We start from the raw sequence: 18,426 nt of genomic DNA on the forward strand, positions 1-18,426 counted from the left end.
GCAATAAAACGTTGCTTCTGTTTTGACCAACAAAAAATTGGATTTACTGTCCTACTTAAGTCATATATAATGAACCGTTTTAAAAACTGTATTCTCCTGTGGTCTATTTCAAAGTACATACATAATGTATTTAATTTGGAGACAAAAATTAACATGATTTGTTTAAGTTATTAATTTTTGAATGACATTAGTTGCTAATGTTTTGGACAATACTGTATATGCCACTTATCGTTGCAATTATTTTGAAGTTTCAGTGATGTATAAAAAACGTGTACGCTCAATCCAAAAATCCTCTCGAGGCATGATTTCCTTTACATTCTATTCTAAACAAATATCAATAAATTAACTTATTGTTAACAATTTGTGCGCATGTACTTACGTAAAATTATTAAGATAAGAATAGTAAAATAAACTATCCACTTCAATTTATTAAATATTTGCTTTGTAAAAATAATTATTGATAAAACAAAGTCCCATAAGTATTCACCACCTGGGATACACATCATTTAATTGTCTTAAACGTGTGAAAAAAAATTAGTTCGAATTTGTTGCCAACCATCATAGGCTATCTCATGTCTCAAAAAACCTCAAGTTCAATGCCTTCGATAATATAATATTAATTTTTTATTATTATTAAGATAATTGATCTTTAGTTAAGTTTCATAAACTCTTTGTACACTTTCTTAGCAATAATTGTGCTAATAATTAATAAAAGAATATTTTTAGATCGCACTAGATTAATTATGTATGTTTTAACTTTATGGCATTATGACTTTTAAAACAAAATTTATCTCAGAAGAGTGCCGATTTTACAATCCAAACTTGATAAAGTTTACAATTTCCTTTATGTTGACAGACTCAATAAACTGACTTGTGACATGGAAGAATAAATATTTGAGGTTTTTCTTAATTGTTTTTTTTTTTAACGTTTAATAAAATGCATTTTTTATTTTGTACTTTATTTTTTTTAAACTTAAAAACATCAACTTTAAATAATACGACAATGGGATATTTACAGTCTTTTTATAAATAAAAATTAATTTTAAGGAATCTGATTTGTTGTTGTTATTGTTGCGCTAATACTATTCTGTGAATTTATGTGATCAACAATAACATCTTCTTTTGTTCCAATAAACTTAAACATACTTTGAGCTTCACGATTAAAACGGCAAATAACACCAGCGGCGCTGTAATTCCATTTCCAGCAAATTAATTCACAACCAATTAATGATAAGTCTTCTCTTAGAGAAAGAATATTCTGCATATAAAAAATGTATACAAATTTAAAACATAAAAATTAATAAAAAGAAAAGATGTAAAACTTACCACAGCCACTGTGGAATCAATTGAGAATATCTCCTCTCCACAAATTATGACAACTGACACACGACCAAAATGTTCATTCACAAATTTTATCACTTTTGATCGTAAGTACTCAGCTGATGAATACTTAAGATTTGAAAACACATTGACAACACCCACTTCAATTCCGCTTATCTATAAAAAATAAATTGATTGGAAATTTTTTAATTCGTTAGTTGTTGATTAATTAAGTATATTCATTTTTGCTACTACCTTTTGAACTGAAATGACAATTTTTGGGCGTGCACTTGCATACAAAACAAATACAAGATTCACACCAACTCCACACAATATTCCATACTCAAGGCTCCAAAATAAAGAACAAAGTAAAGTTGCCAAAAATGGAATAAAATCAGATTCTGTTTGAGAAAACAAAAATTCAATTCAATTACATATTCAATAGGCATTATTTTGTAGTATGAACTTACTTTTGGCCATCCAAAGCTCGTTGATCTTTTTAACTTCGACCATGAATATCATGGCTGCGATTATAATTGCAGCTAGAGTTGCTTTAGGAATATAGTAAAATGTCGTTGTGAGGAATACTAGTGCCATAAGGACCAGTGTTCCAGTAACTGCACCACCAAGAGTTGTTCTTACTCCAGATGCATTGTTGATGGCTGTTCTTGTAAATGATCCTGTCGTTGGCATTGATGAAACAAAAGATCCCATTATATTGCACATACCAAGGGCAATCATTTCTTGAGAAGCATCAATAGATTTTCCTTTACCTGTAGACAAATAAGTTATATATAACATTTACTCAATTCATGGATAAGGGAAAACCAGTAACTTACTAAATGTCTTTGCAATAGCAATGCTTTCCAAGATTGCAATCAATGGAATCGTTCCTAATGACGAGCCCAGTTCGGAAATCATTTCTGAAAAGGAATACGATGTTCCATTGACAGTAGTGCTAAATGGTGGCAATTCAAATGGCGGCAATCCAGGTGTGATTTGTCCTGACAATTTAAATGGTGTGTTACCATCATGTGTAAGGCAGTAGGCCAATATGGCTCCTATCACAACTGCCAAAGCATTTCGAGAGAGTGAAAGGTATTTGGTTAGGCATTTGTTAAGCCCCTTGATGTCTTTAATTTTCTATTAAAAATAATTAAAATAAAATTATAAAGAAAATAAATTTGGAAATTAAAAAATTTACCCTCATGCACAAAAGCAGGATCAGAGTTCCTATTCCAAGTAAACTGTCAGTCCAGCGTGCATGCGTAATATTAGTAAAGAAATTCTGCCATGATGCTACAAAGGCATTTGATGGACCTAGAATAGAAATCATTTATTATTAAAATACTCGAAAAAGTTTTTGTGTGTGTTTTATATACTTTTTAGTCCGATTAAGCTGTTTATTTGGCCACTCCCAATAGTAATTGCTGCCGCTGTACTAAATCCAATTGTAACTGGCATTGAAATAAATTGAATGAGAAAGCCCATATTTAATAAGCCCAGCAAAAGGATAACGCATCCCGATATAAAACATGCTAAAACCACAAAATCAGGACTAGACGTTGCATGTCCTTGAACCATTAAAGCCATTATGGCTGTTGGTCCTACAGAAAAAAATTATTAATTAATATTTTGGAATATTTTGTTGTTTCTCATACATACCGACTGTTACGTCTTTACATGATCCAAATAAAATGTAAACAAAACATCCCATAAACGCCGAATACAATCCATATTGTGGAGGTAAACCGGCCACAACTCCATAAGCAATTGCTTGTGGTATTGTTGTCAGACCCACTGTTAGACCAGCAACAAAATCTTGAAGTAAAAATTTAGGTTTGTATTTTGGGAGCCATTTAAAAAATGGCAATGTGTTGGTTAGGGTTTCTTTTCGAGCTAATTTTTGGGATTTTTTCTTCAATATTTCACACACATCGGGCAGGTCCTCTTTGTAGAGATTGGCTAAAAAAAAGAAGAAAAACGAAATTATGGAATTTTTTTAATAGGATTTAACTTAAAAGTGTTGACAGTTAATTTTTAATTTTGTTTATCAGCGAGACCAGATACATCTATTCATTTAAATATATATAATTATTAAAAAAAATATAATCACATTTATTTTTTAAAATTAATTAAAAAGCACTTATTTCAGGGTAATTAGCATCGTTGTGGGAGACTTTCTTCTAAGTAAAAACTAATTAACTCAATCTGTGAAAATAAGTACACACAAATAAATTGAATGAAAATTACATAAACTGTGTGAACAGTAATAATAAAATTTAAAAACAATACAACAAGTTCAATAAGGAAAGGTTTTCGGAAATTAAAAACCTGTTTTTAAACTCACATACTTCATATGCACAAAAATTGATAAAAATAAATTGCATTACAAGCTGCTTTTGTATGCTTCAGTCTGGATTTTATTGCATTTATGATAACAATATCATTCCACCAGACAGACAGTCAAGCAATGTTTCACAAGAACAAAAAAAAAACAAATCTCAAATAAATTAAATTTTGTAATCAATGGAAATTATGATGGGATTAATTTATATTTAAAAACTTTGATTTCCCGCCATGTAATTCCGGCAGTTGATTATTTTGGGGTAAAAGAATCAAGAATAACGAGTATCTTATTTAATATTATCATAATAATAAGAAAAACACACATAACCCAAACGGGGTTATTGACTTAAACAATATTTTGCTCATTTTTCACTCGTGAGTTTCAAAGGTTTGAATTTCACTTTTTTTTTTGTTTGACAGCTGAAGCAATACTCGGTTTGTAAACTGATATCACTTTTATTTTGTTTTCTTAGGTTAAATATGGTTTTTATTTTTAAACACACACCTGATGATTCGTTTATCATTGTAAAATAGTCAAGAAAAACAAAAATGATTGTGTATTTTTTGATTAACTCTTAATGCTAGCAAAACGTATTTGCGCTTTCTTGCTTGATTTTATTTTCCGAGCTGTTGGTTTAACTACGTTCTTGCCATGTCGATTGTTCACTTCAAAATGATTCTAGTCACGCTCGTTCACAAGTTAAACCCTAACGAACGCGGCTATTTGTTCTTTCCGCTAACTTCGCTTACTCTTCCGATTATGATAGTAGGTACGCAAAAATTGTATTATTATTATTACTTTATAAGCCCTCGATTGCTAAAAAGAAGAGTAAACCGATAATGATGCAGTGTGACAATAATTAAAGTATAATTATCAAAATTCAAGGTAATATACATATGTATATGTATGTATCTACATACATATAATATGTACATACAAATGTACTGTGATTATTAAAAAAAAATGTTATTTTAAGAAAATTATTTGTTTAAGATCTCCAAATAATAAATTAGGTACCATTTGTTAGCAACTAAAATAATTTTGTTGATTTATTAGTAAATTTTATAATAGTTAGCTTATTTTTTCTGTGACTAATAATTTAAGATTAAGATTTATTACATTCCTAAGATTTGGTAAATCGAGCGGAAATCTTAAAAACTTTCCCTTTTCCCCTATTATGTTTTCTTATCGCTAGAATGACTTGATACCAAAATAAAAATTAGTTTTATTGTCAATATTTTTTTATCAGTATTACGATGAATGCCATCAAAATCAAAGAATTTTTATAAATCCCGATAAAATCTATGCTTAGGAGCCATTTTTCACTACGATGTAATAAATATTTTTTTTGTGGGGAGGGGGTAGTTAATTTCCTAATAAATTTTTCATTAATATGAAGTTCATGATACGATAGATAGTTATAATTAATATTTTGAAATTAACCTTATTATCTTCTTGGTTTGGAAATAAATTTGATCATATCAAAAAAAGAAGTACTTGAAATATGCCGGAATGTTATTATTGAATATTAACCTTCTTTGTTCGATTCTATCATTCTAATTTAAGCTATTTCATCATCATCAAAAGGGAACTTTTTCATTAAAAAAAAAAAAAAACAAATAAAACCAGAGGTACCTATTGTCATTTTAAGGTTTTTTTTTATTCTTAAAATAAAATTGGTACGATAATAGCGCTAAAAGTTTGTTCTGCTTTTCTCTGACTATGGTATGAGGGTTCAAAGTACTGTTTGGGTCATAACAATACTGTATTTGAAACATTATTGCCCATGTTCTGCATTTCACTATGGGTTGGGGTCAAAATACTGTATCAGTCATAATAATACTGTATTTCAAACATTATTGCCCATGTTCTGCATTTCTCTTATTGTAAAAACACTTTGCGAAAGTGAATTAGGGTGTTCCTCAATTCGTTATTGTGAATTGGATTTTAGAACATGCAAATGGATGTTCTGTATTTCGGTTTGTTCCATTTTTGAACGCATTAAAATCAAATTTTTTATGTCTGTGAATTGATTTTTGATAACTTCCTTCAGCTAGTAATCGGAGGGTTGTAGCAAGTTTTTGAATTGAAGGAATCGATGAATTTATTATAAAAGGTTCTATTTCCCTTAAAACATATATAGAACAAAGCGTCTTTGCTTAATCTAAAATTATAATGAAAGCTTAAAAGAGAAAATCAAGTATTTACTTTATTTATCAAGAGAATTCTACATAATTTTCACACACATTGTGTCAGGGAAAACCAATATAAATATTTGATTTGTCTCGATAAATAAGTCTTCTTATTTTTTCTTGAATTCTGCTTCCTTTTTTCACTTAAAAATGTCAATGATATTGCATCCATCTTCAAAACAGCAAACATTTTACTTCGGAAAGAAAATAAAAATTGATGATCCTTCAGTTCTGACAGTTCGAAGCAATTTTGAAGTTTTCGAAACCGATCGAATTGAAGAACATGCAATTTCATTTCACGTGAAATTGAAAAGTGATTTCAATTCACTTTCGATGGAAATTCGGAACATGTGCGTATATATGGAAAAATACCTTATGATCAAAATATTGTAGGGCAAATTTATCAAAATTCCGTAAATAGGCTCTACTTCATGTAGAAACAAATTTTAAGATATGGATTTTACAGAGAAAACTCTAAATCAAAATTCTTTGCTAAAATATAGCAACAATCTAATTTTTAATAAATATAATAACTTTGTGTTCCCTGTATTTAAAATATATAAATTAGATAGCGCAACAGTCCTAAGAACTAGTGTTTAGTGAGACCTCTGGCATAGCAGTCCAACGCACTAACCATCATGCCGCGGCTGCCACTCACACCCTGTATTTAGTACACAAAAAGGCACTTAAATATCAAATATGCGGTATTTTGTTAATAAGTCTCCCTTTTGCGGCCCTCACACTGAACCAATTTCAATAAATAGGTGTAAAATGAAAGAATTTTCTGTAGGCTATGCGAATTCTATTTTAATTTAATATAAATTTATGATTTGTTAAAAAAATTTTAAAATTTTAGGTAATAATAAAAATATAAAATACTGGGAAAATAACATATTAAAAGAATTTTTTTGTTTAGTTGAACTAGCTAATCAAATACACTTACCATTTCTTTCGGATAATTATTTTCCCGGTATGTATTTTATATGTTTTTTAAATGAGTTCTTTCTTACGTTACATGCGGCCTTAAGCACACTTGTGTCGGTGTGCAGAAATGTGTGCTGTGTGTGGGCTTGTTCATACATCGATTTTCGTTGTCAGACACGGGACGAGTAAAATCAAAAATTTTTGGTTATTCTGTGTCGGTGTTTCGATCGGTTTAATGTGTATGGGGATGCGAGCGCACATTTACAATTCGGTTGGAACTGAATCGTTGTTGAATGTGGTGCGTGACGAGTGTCAGTACACCGGTGTGCACACAAGCTAAACCAGGAGTGGAATCATGTTAGGTGATTTGTGATAGTCGACAGTCACAAACAACAAATACGGTCTGTGTAAGGTGATAGTCATCTGTGACAATCACAATTTTGTGATTATTTTAGAATTAGATTTAGTTAGATTTAGCCAATCAGAATCCCTTGACTACGTAGCCACTAGCTTTGTGAATGCGACCAACGTCTAGACGAACAAAACACAAACCGATTTGCCAGCAGGTTCAAAAAAAAACTTCAAAATTTTTCTCCTAAAGTGATACCAAATTTAAGAAATTTTGGTCACATTTGATTGTCACAAATATTACATGATTCCACCTTAGCAACGCAGCCCTAAGAGTTTCGTCAACGTAAATGAAAGATTTTTTTGGAAATTTGTGTCAGATTTCCCCTATGGGTATGTTTCATTTTAGAGATAAGAGGGTGAATGAAAAACAAAGCTTCTGTTGATAAGAAAAAAATTATGTCTATGGTCATATTTATGTATAAATAGGCATATTAGGATAATGTAAGGAAAATAGGAAGGTATCAATCTAAATTAACAATTTAGGATGATAGAATGTGGTAGGTACTAATGAACCACTAGAGCGGCAGTTGGTTGGTTTTCACTATACTCGATTATACTTGTGATTCTATTCGAAATTCATTTCCGATTCTTCTTTAAAATCGTACTACTAAAATCTTATACCAACTTATTTTTAAAAACGAGTATCGAGTTGTTTGACAGTTAAAAAAAAATCAAATTTTTGTACAAGAATAATTATTACAAAAATTTACACCGTTGGAATTTGGTTTAATTTGCAAGGAAACGAAGAACGATACGAGCAAATTGAACGAAGAAGAATAAGAGATCATTTAAAATTAAGCTGAGTGAAAAAATGTTTGTACATAGAAAGGGTTATTTTTTAGCTATTATCTTTTTGGCAACACTGTATAAACACCTGACACACGCTGAATAGGTTCTTGGAAAGATCCACTTTTTTTACCGAACAATTGTGTTCAGAGACGAAACTCATTTTTGTCTCAATGGGCCCGCAAATAATCAGAATTGTCGATTTTGGAGAAAATATCCGCCAGAAGCATTGCAAGAGCTACCAATGCATCCAGAAAAAGTCATAGTTTGGTGCAGTTTATGGGCTGGTGGCATCATTGAACCGTACTTTTTTAAAGATGATGCAAATCGCAACTTAACTGTGTATAGTGAGCGCTACCGTAAGATGAAATCCAATTTTTTTGCCCAAAATGCAAGAGCTTGACTTGTATGACATGTGGTTTAAATAAGACAATGGACTTATTGAGAGGCGAGTATGGTGAACATTTTATTTCACGTTCGGTACTGGTCAATTGGCCGCGTAGATCGTGCAATTTAACTCTTTTAGACTATTTTTTGTGGTTTTATGGCTCATGAGTCATGTATATACAGACAAGCCCAATTGATGAGATACCGGCCGAAATGTTGAAAAGAGTATGCCAAAATTGGACTAAGCGGATGGGCCATTTGAAGCGCAGTCAATGTCAATATTTGCATGAAATAATTTTCAAACATTTAATTATATGGACCGTACTATCGATTCACATAAAGATTTCATGCATTTTTCTGCATTTTATGTGTTTTTTTTTTTTTAACTTTCCTATAGTTTTTAATAAATCACCCTTTATATCCGATAGAATATTTGAACACATTCTTAATGGAAAATATATAGTTTTGTTAAGAGCTATCGTCTTTCTAAAGACGGATTTATGTAATTAACACCATATCATCCCACATGACTACTCGCAGAAGACAAAATGCTGTTCCGATTATCATTGTGTTATCAGCAGCATTGAATTTTTTGGCAACAGGAGGTTATCAAAACCAAATCGGCGCTAACAAAAACGCTGGACTTGCACAGCAAGCAAGTTTGACTTCAATCGAAAGAGTCATGTGCCCGCTGATGATGAATTTTGAAATGAATGAGGAAGAGAAACAAAAGACCAAACGTTATTTTTGCCAAAAATTACGAATTCCCGGTGTAATTGGATTGTAGATGGAACTCATATTCAACATTTTACTTACACTATGACAAAAAAAAAAACTTCGCTCGCAAACACATTTAACGTATAGTGATTATTTTCGATTTTGTCTTGTTTTGAATTCTAATTTTGAGTTACGTAGTTCGTCGTTTATTCGAAAGTTCAAAAGAATATAGTTGGCACTACTCGTACCAGAACTATTCGATTCACAAAGTAGTCAAATAGATACATGGTACCAATTTTCCGAATTCGAGCAATTTCATTGTAGAATCGAGTTACATAGTAGGGCCCCTGCTTACTTCATAAAAGAAGATTAAATACAGAAAGCTGGGACATATAGTTATTCTTGAATAACTTTGACTTGATGCATGCAACAAAAAAACATAGAAAAATAACATAAAAATAAAAAAACAGAGTTTAATCCTTTTTATATATTTATAACAATGTGGCAACGCTGAATGCAGTCAAATACATAATTTTCTCAAAAAGTGCACAACAAAAATTTAAATTTGTAAACAAGAAAGTATTTCCCACTTATGGAACAAAATTTAAGAAAACAAGTACATTTTATTAAAGCGTCTCAAAAAATAGTTTCCAACAGAATAATTTATCTCTATGTGTTTAGGTAGGTAATGTATTTATATTTTCTAATCTCATATGTTTAGTGATTTGCTGTGTTTAACCAAATGAAATATTTAAATACATGCTTATCAATAAAATTATTCATGTGGGGCAGTCACTCCTTGTTTAGGTTCTACTTTCTTTATCTGTGAACTCTGAAGATGAGGGTCACAAATGTATATATTCTGTTTATGTATAATGTACATTCACTGCGTCTATAACAGTGCATATTATTTTTATTAACAGCTTTCTTATCGTTTCTGTTTTTTATTTTGCATGACCTTGTTAATTGGTATTTCAAATTTATTGCATTATTATTAAATATATATAAAAAAACATGGTGTTTCTTACTTAAATTTTGTTCGAAAATGTTTTTTTTTTTTTTAAGATCCTTCAAGTTTGTTACTAAATAATTCGGATTATTTCTACTTCATTAGAAACAAAACCATCTTCAGAAACAAAAAATGTATAAATCTTGAAACTTTGGTTTTAAAGATAGCATAGCTTAAACAGTGTAGAAGATCATAGTGAAATTTTATACTATATATATACATCAATTTCTACTGCAAAAGAATATTCAACACAATGGCGCCGCTGGATAAAATTGTAGCAAATTCAATAAATTATTCATTAAGACTCAACCAATAAACAAAATACCTTTTGGATCTACAGTGTTTTTAAATAACCGATTGTAGACTTTATTTTCATCAAGTTAAGACCGAAAAATGAATGTATTGCATTGACGGTATTGCTTGTTTCAAACTCAGCCTGAAATCGATTTAAAACTTGTGTTGTCAAGGTCAGAAAGATGAATATGCAAAACTTTGGAATATGTATTGTATTTTTCCAGAAACAAAAGTTTCTAACTTTACATGTGAAATCAAAAATCAAATATTATCATTTTTGCACATTAATTTTTTCTTTTTTTTCTGGCTTATGGGTGATGAGTTTAAATCGACTTAACTGATTTGCGATAAATAACTGCCACAATAATTAACCAATTTGCTTTTGGTATAATCGGTGATAATCATATGCGATAGTAAAATAGCTATCATAGGAAAATTTTGATTGTCAGTTGCCAATTAATTTCAAGTTCATGGCGCAATGTGACTAGAGTTTCCAGACGCCTTTTTTATTTTAATTTAATTAAACTATCCGAAGACATGAAAAGCTAAGTACCTTAAAGACGTAGTAGAAAGAATACGAATATTTTTACAAAAGGAAGTAAATTGTATTTTTCTATGTAGGTATATTATTTTGGACCCACTCGTAAATCTCACATGATTCCCTTTTTATATGGTTGAAATGTCAGTTCGATCTATAAATGTACCACCTAGAATTTTGTTCATGATCACTGCCCCTTACTTTAAAAAGGACAAACAATTCTAGGTCTCCTTCTTTCTTGTCATTATATTCACATACAGTGGCGAAAATATAAATAGCAGAGTTATGTTTAAAATTCTCTCTAGGGCTTTAACAGAAAGAGCAGTTATCAATGCCAATACCGTAAGAGGTTTTTTGCTATGTACATAAAATGTAAAGTAACGGTAAATCAATTATGTACAAATAATTTTATAAACAATCAAGCTATGTCAATTTAAATAGCGAAAATTGTTTTCGTTGAAAATTAAGTACAGTTGTCTTAGGTTAGGTTATAGTGGCTGTCCAAGATGGAAACGGACACACTTAGGCCAGTTTAATGGCCCATTGTGATACCACATGAATCTTGAGGCTTCCTCCTAAGCTCAATGGAACCAGCTTGAGTCCCTTACGAAACGTGAGAAGCTGATTATACCGATATGATTTAGATCGTTAAAGAAGAATTCTCCTAGGTAATTCTTGCGTTTTTCGAGCTAGAGCAGGGCATGTGCAGAGAAGATGAAGAACCGTTTCTTCCTCTTCCTAGTCCATACAGCTTCCGCAAAAGTCATTTGAGAATACGCCTAGTCTCGTGGCGTGCTTTCCTATTAGACAGTGTTCGGTTATGACACCTATTATCGAGCTTATATGCTATCCGCTTAGAGAGAGCAAGCACCTTGAACGTTTTATATCCAGTGTTGGCCAGATGTTTTTTGTGGCTTGACACGTGGAGATGTTGTTCCACCTGGTGCCTGCCCTCCTCGCTGCGTCTTGCATTAGCAATAGAGTTTGTAGAGACAGAGTTCAGAGATTTGATAGCGGCCTGGCTGTCAGAGAAAATATGGATATCAGATGTTGATATCACGTTTTCTTTGAGCCAAGACAAGGAAGTAATCGCCAAAAGTTCCACCTGGAACACGCTACAATGATTGGGAAGGCGGAATGAGTATATACCTCCACCAACCCCTTTTGTTTTTGAGCCATCTGTGTAAAAATGGATTGAATCTGGAAGTTTCTGTCGAATTGTAGTTGGGGGATGGTGTAGTCTGTGTGCTTTGGAATTGATTCTAACTACCTTAGAATTACGGAGTGGCCAATGCTGTTGTTAGTCCACTGCGACGAAGCATTGAGGCGAATAGCAGAGCTTGCAGCTATTTGTTTGCTAAATATGTCAAGAGGTGTAAGGTAGAGCAAGGTGTCCAGTGCCGCAGACGGGGTCGTTGTCTTACATATTCTTACTTCTTAAAAGGTAAGTGATAAAGTTCAGAATTTTGTATAAATTTGTTGGTAGATTCTTTAATTTGAATTAATAAGTAATAGTATAGGACGTGGCAAACACTCAACAGAGGCCTTCAGGCTACGAGTTCTTGATTTTAAGAAAGAAGGAAACACAAACTCGGAGGTAGCGCGGAAATTAGAATGTTCAAGGAAGAAGGTAATTAATGCTCTTAACCATTGCCGAAAAGAAGTGAGTGTTCAAAATAAAATTCGCAAGAATCAGACAAGAAAAACCACCCCTCAAACTGATATTGCCATCGCCCGCCTGAGCAAAGCTGATCCATTCATGACTGCTCCAAAAATTAAAAAAAGGAATTAAACTAGATCGTTGTATTAAAGTGTCTGTAATTACAGTTAAAATTCGTTTACAAGATGAGTCCAAATTTAATCGCTTCGGGTCAGATGGTAAAAAATATGTGCGACGCGGAATTAACCAGGATTGTGACCCTAAAGAGTGTAGTACGGTGGGGGTAGCATTTTTGTTTGAGATGTTTTTCTTGGAATGGTGTGGGGCCACTTCATCGTATAGAGGTTATAATGGACTAGATTAAATACAAGGAAATCCTCCTACTGTATGCCGAGGAGGATATGCCCTTGAAGTGGACATTTCAACAGGATTACGATTATAAACATACGGCTAAGTCTGTTAAGTAATGGCTATCCGCCCAAAAAATTAGTGCTATGGAATGGCCTGTGCAGTCCCCAGTTCTCAATCCTATTGAGAACTTATGGAGTGACGTGGAAAAAGCGATGAATAGATCTGATATTTCAAATTTGGACAAACTTTGGCAGGAAGTTCAACGAGCTTGGTACTCAGTACCTGTTGAACGATGCCGGATTCTTGTTTTATCTATGAACCGCCGCCGGTGTGCTGCTGTTATTAAAAATAAGGGTTACCCAACCAAATACTACCTATTGTCCTAGAAAATCATGAACTGTATTAATGATGTTGTTGTTATTTTTTGTGTATGAATTCAGTACACTTTATTTTTTTTTTTAATCAAATATATCTTTGTTCTTACTCTCTCATTAATAGACAGTTGTTTAAAGTTAAGAAAGTGCGAAAAACTTTCACTAAACAGATTTTAGTGTAAATGTGGTATTTTATTTTGTCACCACTGGGATGGTAAACTCTTGGTTTTCGAGGGGTGTTAATTATAGTTCATAAAAATAAATTTGGTTTCGACATGAACTACATGTATATATCAATACAAATACATATGTATAAACTTTTGTGTTCCACTGAAAAACCACTAGGAAGCAAAGGGCGAAGAGTTGTTTTTAATAAACATAACATTTTCCGACATAAAATAAATTAGTATTATTTATTTTGACAAATATTCCTTTTTGAACCTTTGCAAAGCTTTTCAAAACTGTCAAATCACATTCTTTTTATTTTTAAAGTTCATTCAATGGTATAAAACACCCTGTAAAAGTGTAATCAAAAGATAAAAATACAAAATCCAATATAAGAATATTTGTTGACGATCATAAAACTTATATTAAGCTCAACCAATAATTACACACGCTTGGTAAATTATATTTTTCTTAAGAAATCACTACCACTTTTAAACACTTGTTAACAAATTTTTGAGATGGCAATTGAATATATTTATTTAAGAAACATATTCATTGTACATTGTTGATAACGTATTGTTATTAAGACGGACGTACTTATAATTGAAACGCCACTACTTGACAATTCGAATATAAATAAATGCCATATTCTGTAAATTTGGAAACAAACAAATACCGAAAAGTAAATATTTAACCTGAGTAAAAAAAGGAAAACAAATAATATGAATACAAACTTGTCCAAATTTATGCAGTTGAAGTTTTGACGTACAAAGAGATTTAACACTAGTGTTGGAATAACTAAATAATGGTTTAAGTAAGTTGGAATCTGTGTTCTTTTTTAGTTTTTCATCTTTGTAAAATTGTTTATTTGCAGTTGATTCTTTAGAGCAATATAAAATGTCTTTTTCTTCTTGTTCATTTTTTGATAGTAACATTCTTATAAACAAATTTTATTAAACACAACTTCTTTAACGCTAAAGATCGAATTAGCTACTAAAAATAATTTGCACTTTTTTTTGTTAAATCAAATGCAAAATGTCTATAAAACAAGAATATAAAAACGTGTTTTGAATCCATTATAAAAATTTTGCATTTAATCTGCTTTTATTAATGGATGATCTATATAAAATTAAATTAAAAAAAAAACAACCTGTCTGGAAAATTAAACATGCTTTAATCAATCAATTAAATTTTGAGATGTTTAAAAATATGCATATTAAAACGAGAAACTGAATTAGTTTAGTAAATTAATTGTCAAGAAATGTGACTTCATACTAGAATAGAGCACACTTTACTCATTTAACCCCTTACTGCATGATTTTTTTTCTTCATGAAAAAAATATATGTGATAGTTAATTATAATTAAAAAAACATGTGTTTCAGGAATTTAGATTTTTTTGAGAAAAAAGTGGAGAGTTTTGCGATTTCCGGTTTAGATCATATATGGCACATTGAGCAGAAATGAAACAAAACATTTTTCAATAAATTAAATCAAAAAATTATGTAGTATGGAATATCGTGAAACAGTTTCTTTTCTCATTCAAAGATTTACTTTGCATTTTCGGCACTCCACATAAGATCTTCCAAGGCAGTCTGGAACCTTACACCGCTGTATTGTGGTCCAAACAGGAAGTTGATCTAATCGAACGTCCTGCGATGGCATTATGGCAACAGGCCCCTTCAATTTCTTCAATTGTAGATTATTCTCCATGACATAAGAGGGTCGTCCACGTTTGTTTGTTGTACTTGGTTTGCTGGCATGGCATAAATCTTCGGCTACCGCGCACTTGAAATCTGCTAGTGGCAGCCACGCCTCAGAACCATCAAGCGTTCGTCTGTACAATAGCCACGCATTCACGGCTGTCATGTCGATCATGCGGAAGAATATTCTGTGGTAAAATTTTGTTGATCTAATTTGTATTCTATAGTAGCCAAGAAGAGCATCCAACAGATCAACTCCACCCATATGCCGATTATATGCCATGACAGCCTTTGGACATGATACAGTTTGGTAGCTCTTTTCTTTTTTGTTGAAGCGTTGGACTTCAGAAGACGAATTCAGAAGAATAATTTGTAGTTGAATCCGTCGGGAATAGTTCTCCCCAGTCGAACAACAACGTCACTGGATGTACTAATCTTTGGCAAATCGGTTACCAATTTTACAAGTCCTTGGGCTCCAGTATAAAGTTCAAAGTCGTAGCTGAATCCAGAGCTACCAGTGAGAACAAAATTTTTATATCCCCATTTGTGTGGTTTTTTTGGGTTGTATTGCCGCATACATCTGCTTTTGATTGGTATGATTTGTTCATCTACTGCCATATACTCTTCTCTAGGGACAGTAAGGAGTCTCTGCCTTGTTTGGTCCAAGAATGGTCTTATTTTGTGAAGGGGATCATGTCCTTTGGGTACTTTGGTGTTGAAATGTATGAATCTTTTTATTTCTTCGAAGCGGTTACATGCCATTACCGAGTTAATTTTTGGGTAACCTAGGCTTTCATTCCAATAAAACCTAGTTGATGGTAACTGTACGATGGACATGTATAGGCATTTTCCAACAAACTGTTCAAGTTCCATTGCTGTAATATGGGCAATCTTTTCGGGACGTTTTTCACAGGAGTATCGGATAGTTTCTTGCTCTATATATTTGAACATTTAGTCTGTAAACGAGTACTTGTAGAATTGTACTGGCGTATCCAAGCTCCTTATTTCCTCAGGTAATGTCGTATCACCTGTGAATGCGGTTTCATGATCACCTTTTTCCAAAAACCCATCCCGCCATCGGGGTTTTTCAGCTCTCGCACTTCTACTTGAGGGTGGTATCATCTGGGATAGAGGAATATTATCCTCTAATTCCCAATCGGATTCATCAGACTCTGGAATATATAGAGCCGGAAGATTTTTGTTCACCTCGTGCTCATCATCCGATAGATCTTCGTCACTGCTGTTGTCGGGAAAATTTTGGATAGTAGTATGGATACCTCCGTAAAATCGATCTGCATGGTGTGTCATATTTGATCCAAACAGTTTTTTCAACTTATAAGTACTTGTTACTTCATAAAATCGAAAAAATTCACATTGTCAATAATATTTATATTATTTGCTTTACTGTTATATTTTTTTTCAATCACTACATTTTATTTTTATATTTTTTATACAATTTTGAATTTCTCAAAAACGCATTTCTTTTACTGCACCCTTTGTGACGAGAAAAATTAGTTGCCGAAACTCGTTCACAGATGGCGTTTATCAATAAAATTTAGAGCGTTTATAGCCGCGTTTTATTATCACCGTGATCTGATCCGGATCAGATCATGATAATAAAACAGCATTGGATCATCATATTTTTTATCATTTAAAGTTTGGTAGCAGTGTCAAATTCGTTCTTTCAAAAGTGACATTTCGAAGCAAACAAAATATAAACAAATACCCAAAATGGAAGCTGCTGTGGTTGATCGAAGTATTCATTTTAATTTGTATTTTTTTTCTCTTTTAAAAACTTTTAAAATTTGCAGTTTTTATTTGAAAGTGATGAAAGCGAAGAATCAAAGAATTCAATTTTATCCCTATTGAATCTTATCGATGATGATTCAAGTTCCAGTTGTAGCTCCACAACTTCTGAAAATGTGCAAATCACAAAAATCAAAAAATGTTGAAAATACTTTTACGTGGGATTTTTTTGAAATCATTCTTTAAATTAAAAATGGTTGTAAGAAACACTTAGGTGACATAAATTAGAACTCAGAACCGTCTAAACCATCTCAATAAAGAGAGTAGTTTTGAAATGACAGTGGTTTGTATGTAACACTTCCAAGAATTTCGAGAGAAAATCATACAAAATTCTTAAAAGTGTTACATACAACCCACCGTCATTTCAAAACTACTCTCTTCTTTGGGATGGTTCAAACGGTTCGGAGTTTTAATTTATGTCTGCTAACTGATTCCGTAAACTCTATTAAATTCAAAAAATTATTTCAAAAAATTTCCATCAAAAAATTGTTTTAACTTTTTTTTGAGAATCAAAAAATGTTGAAAATACTTTTACATGGGAATTTTTTAAAGTCATTCTTTAAATTGAAAATGGTTGTAAGAAACACTTAGGTGACATAAATTAGAACTCAGAACCGTCTGAACCATCCCAATAAAGAGAGTAGTTTTGAAATGACGGTGGGTTGTATGTAACACTTTTAAGAATTTTGTATGATTTTCTCTCGAAATTCTTGGAAGTGTTACATACAAACCACTGTCATTTCAAAACTACTCTCTTCATTGAGATGGTTTAGACGGTTCTGAGTTCTTATTTATGTCACCTAAATGTTTCTTACAACCATTTTCAATCAAAAGAATGATTTCAAAAAATTCTCATGTAAAAGTATTTTCAACATTTTTTTCTGCTGCAGCTTTCTCGATTTTATTTATGTTTTTTGACACTTAAAGCAGAGTTGCCCATAGAACATTTTGCTCAATGATTTTTTTGTTCCTTTTTTTTGGGCAAAATATTACCCATAAATTATGTCAAATATACATTTTTTTGGACTTAATTATTTGAATTTCACCAATTAATTAGTTTTGTTAAAATATCTAATTATTTCATGGATTATATACCAAATAAATAAATATAAAGCTTCTCGCTTTTTATTTAAAAAAATATTTTATTTCAGTTAAATTAAAATGTTTATATGGCAATACAGGTTTTATTTAATTTGTTTGCAATGATACCAACATTTACATGTGAAATCACAATGATAGAGCGCTCCTTGTTGTGAAAAAAAGAATTAAATTTTGGATCTCAAATTGAGTCTCTGTTGAAGTCTTCATCTGTCCAATCCTTATGGGTTTTGGCCCATTCCAAAAGTTTGATTTTGTTTTTGGGGTCGTAGAAGTGGTTTCCGCACTGCAACGCGCCCAAAAAGTCCAGCATGCCTTAGCCTTCGTTGTATCGTTGGTACAG

General features: G+C 31.8%; 2 protein-coding genes and 1 long non-coding RNA gene across 4 annotated transcripts in view; 2 read left to right on the forward strand and 1 right to left on the reverse strand.

Moving 5' to 3' along the window:
• LOC129950253 (nucleoplasmin-like protein) overlaps positions 1–18,426 on the forward strand; it is a 43,729-nt gene that overhangs the window by 14,553 nt on the left and 10,750 nt on the right. The gene's annotated exons all lie outside the window — the stretch shown is intronic.
• LOC129950240 (sodium-independent sulfate anion transporter) lies at positions 901–14,428 on the reverse strand. Of its 2 annotated transcripts, none has more exons than XM_056062115.1 (9): positions 14,248–14,428; positions 2,986–3,285; positions 2,703–2,927; positions 2,525–2,640; positions 2,160–2,463; positions 1,791–2,093; positions 1,576–1,721; positions 1,327–1,497; positions 901–1,258 (listed from the first exon to the last, which is right to left on the reverse strand). In XM_056062115.1, exons 1-9 carry the CDS (start codon positions 14,411–14,413, stop codon positions 1,043–1,045), a joined length of 1,947 nt encoding a protein of 648 aa, XP_055918090.1. In that variant the 5' UTR covers positions 14,414–14,428; the 3' UTR covers positions 901–1,042. The 2 variants fall into 2 exon arrangements, with proteins under 2 accessions (XP_055918090.1, XP_055918098.1); XM_056062123.1 differs by lacking the exon at positions 14,248–14,428 and adding an exon at positions 4,175–4,392.
• LOC129950265 (uncharacterized) lies at positions 13,832–14,583 on the forward strand. The gene is made up of 3 exons (XR_008782094.1): positions 13,832–14,160; positions 14,231–14,292; positions 14,353–14,583. It is a non-coding gene; the product is annotated as an uncharacterized LOC129950265 (long non-coding RNA).

This window comes from Eupeodes corollae, chromosome 1 (genome assembly GCF_945859685.1).
Source record: "Eupeodes corollae chromosome 1, idEupCoro1.1, whole genome shotgun sequence".
Lineage (NCBI taxonomy): Eukaryota > Metazoa > Arthropoda > Insecta > Diptera > Syrphidae > Eupeodes > Eupeodes corollae.

Bases quoted from the DNA above. Each gene is read 5' to 3' on its own strand.
- LOC129950240 (XM_056062115.1), bottom strand. From the start codon at position 14,413: ATGTTACTATCAAAAAATGAACAAGAAGAAAAAGACATTTTATATTGC. The intron at 2,464-2,524 runs GTAAATTTTTTA...TATTTTTAATAG, and splicing joins TCCTGCTTTTGTGCATGAGG to AAAATTAAAGACATCAAGGG. The intron at 2,094-2,159 runs GTAAGTTACTGG...ATTTGTCTACAG, and splicing joins TGCTATTGCAAAGACATTTA to GTAAAGGAAAATCTATTGAT.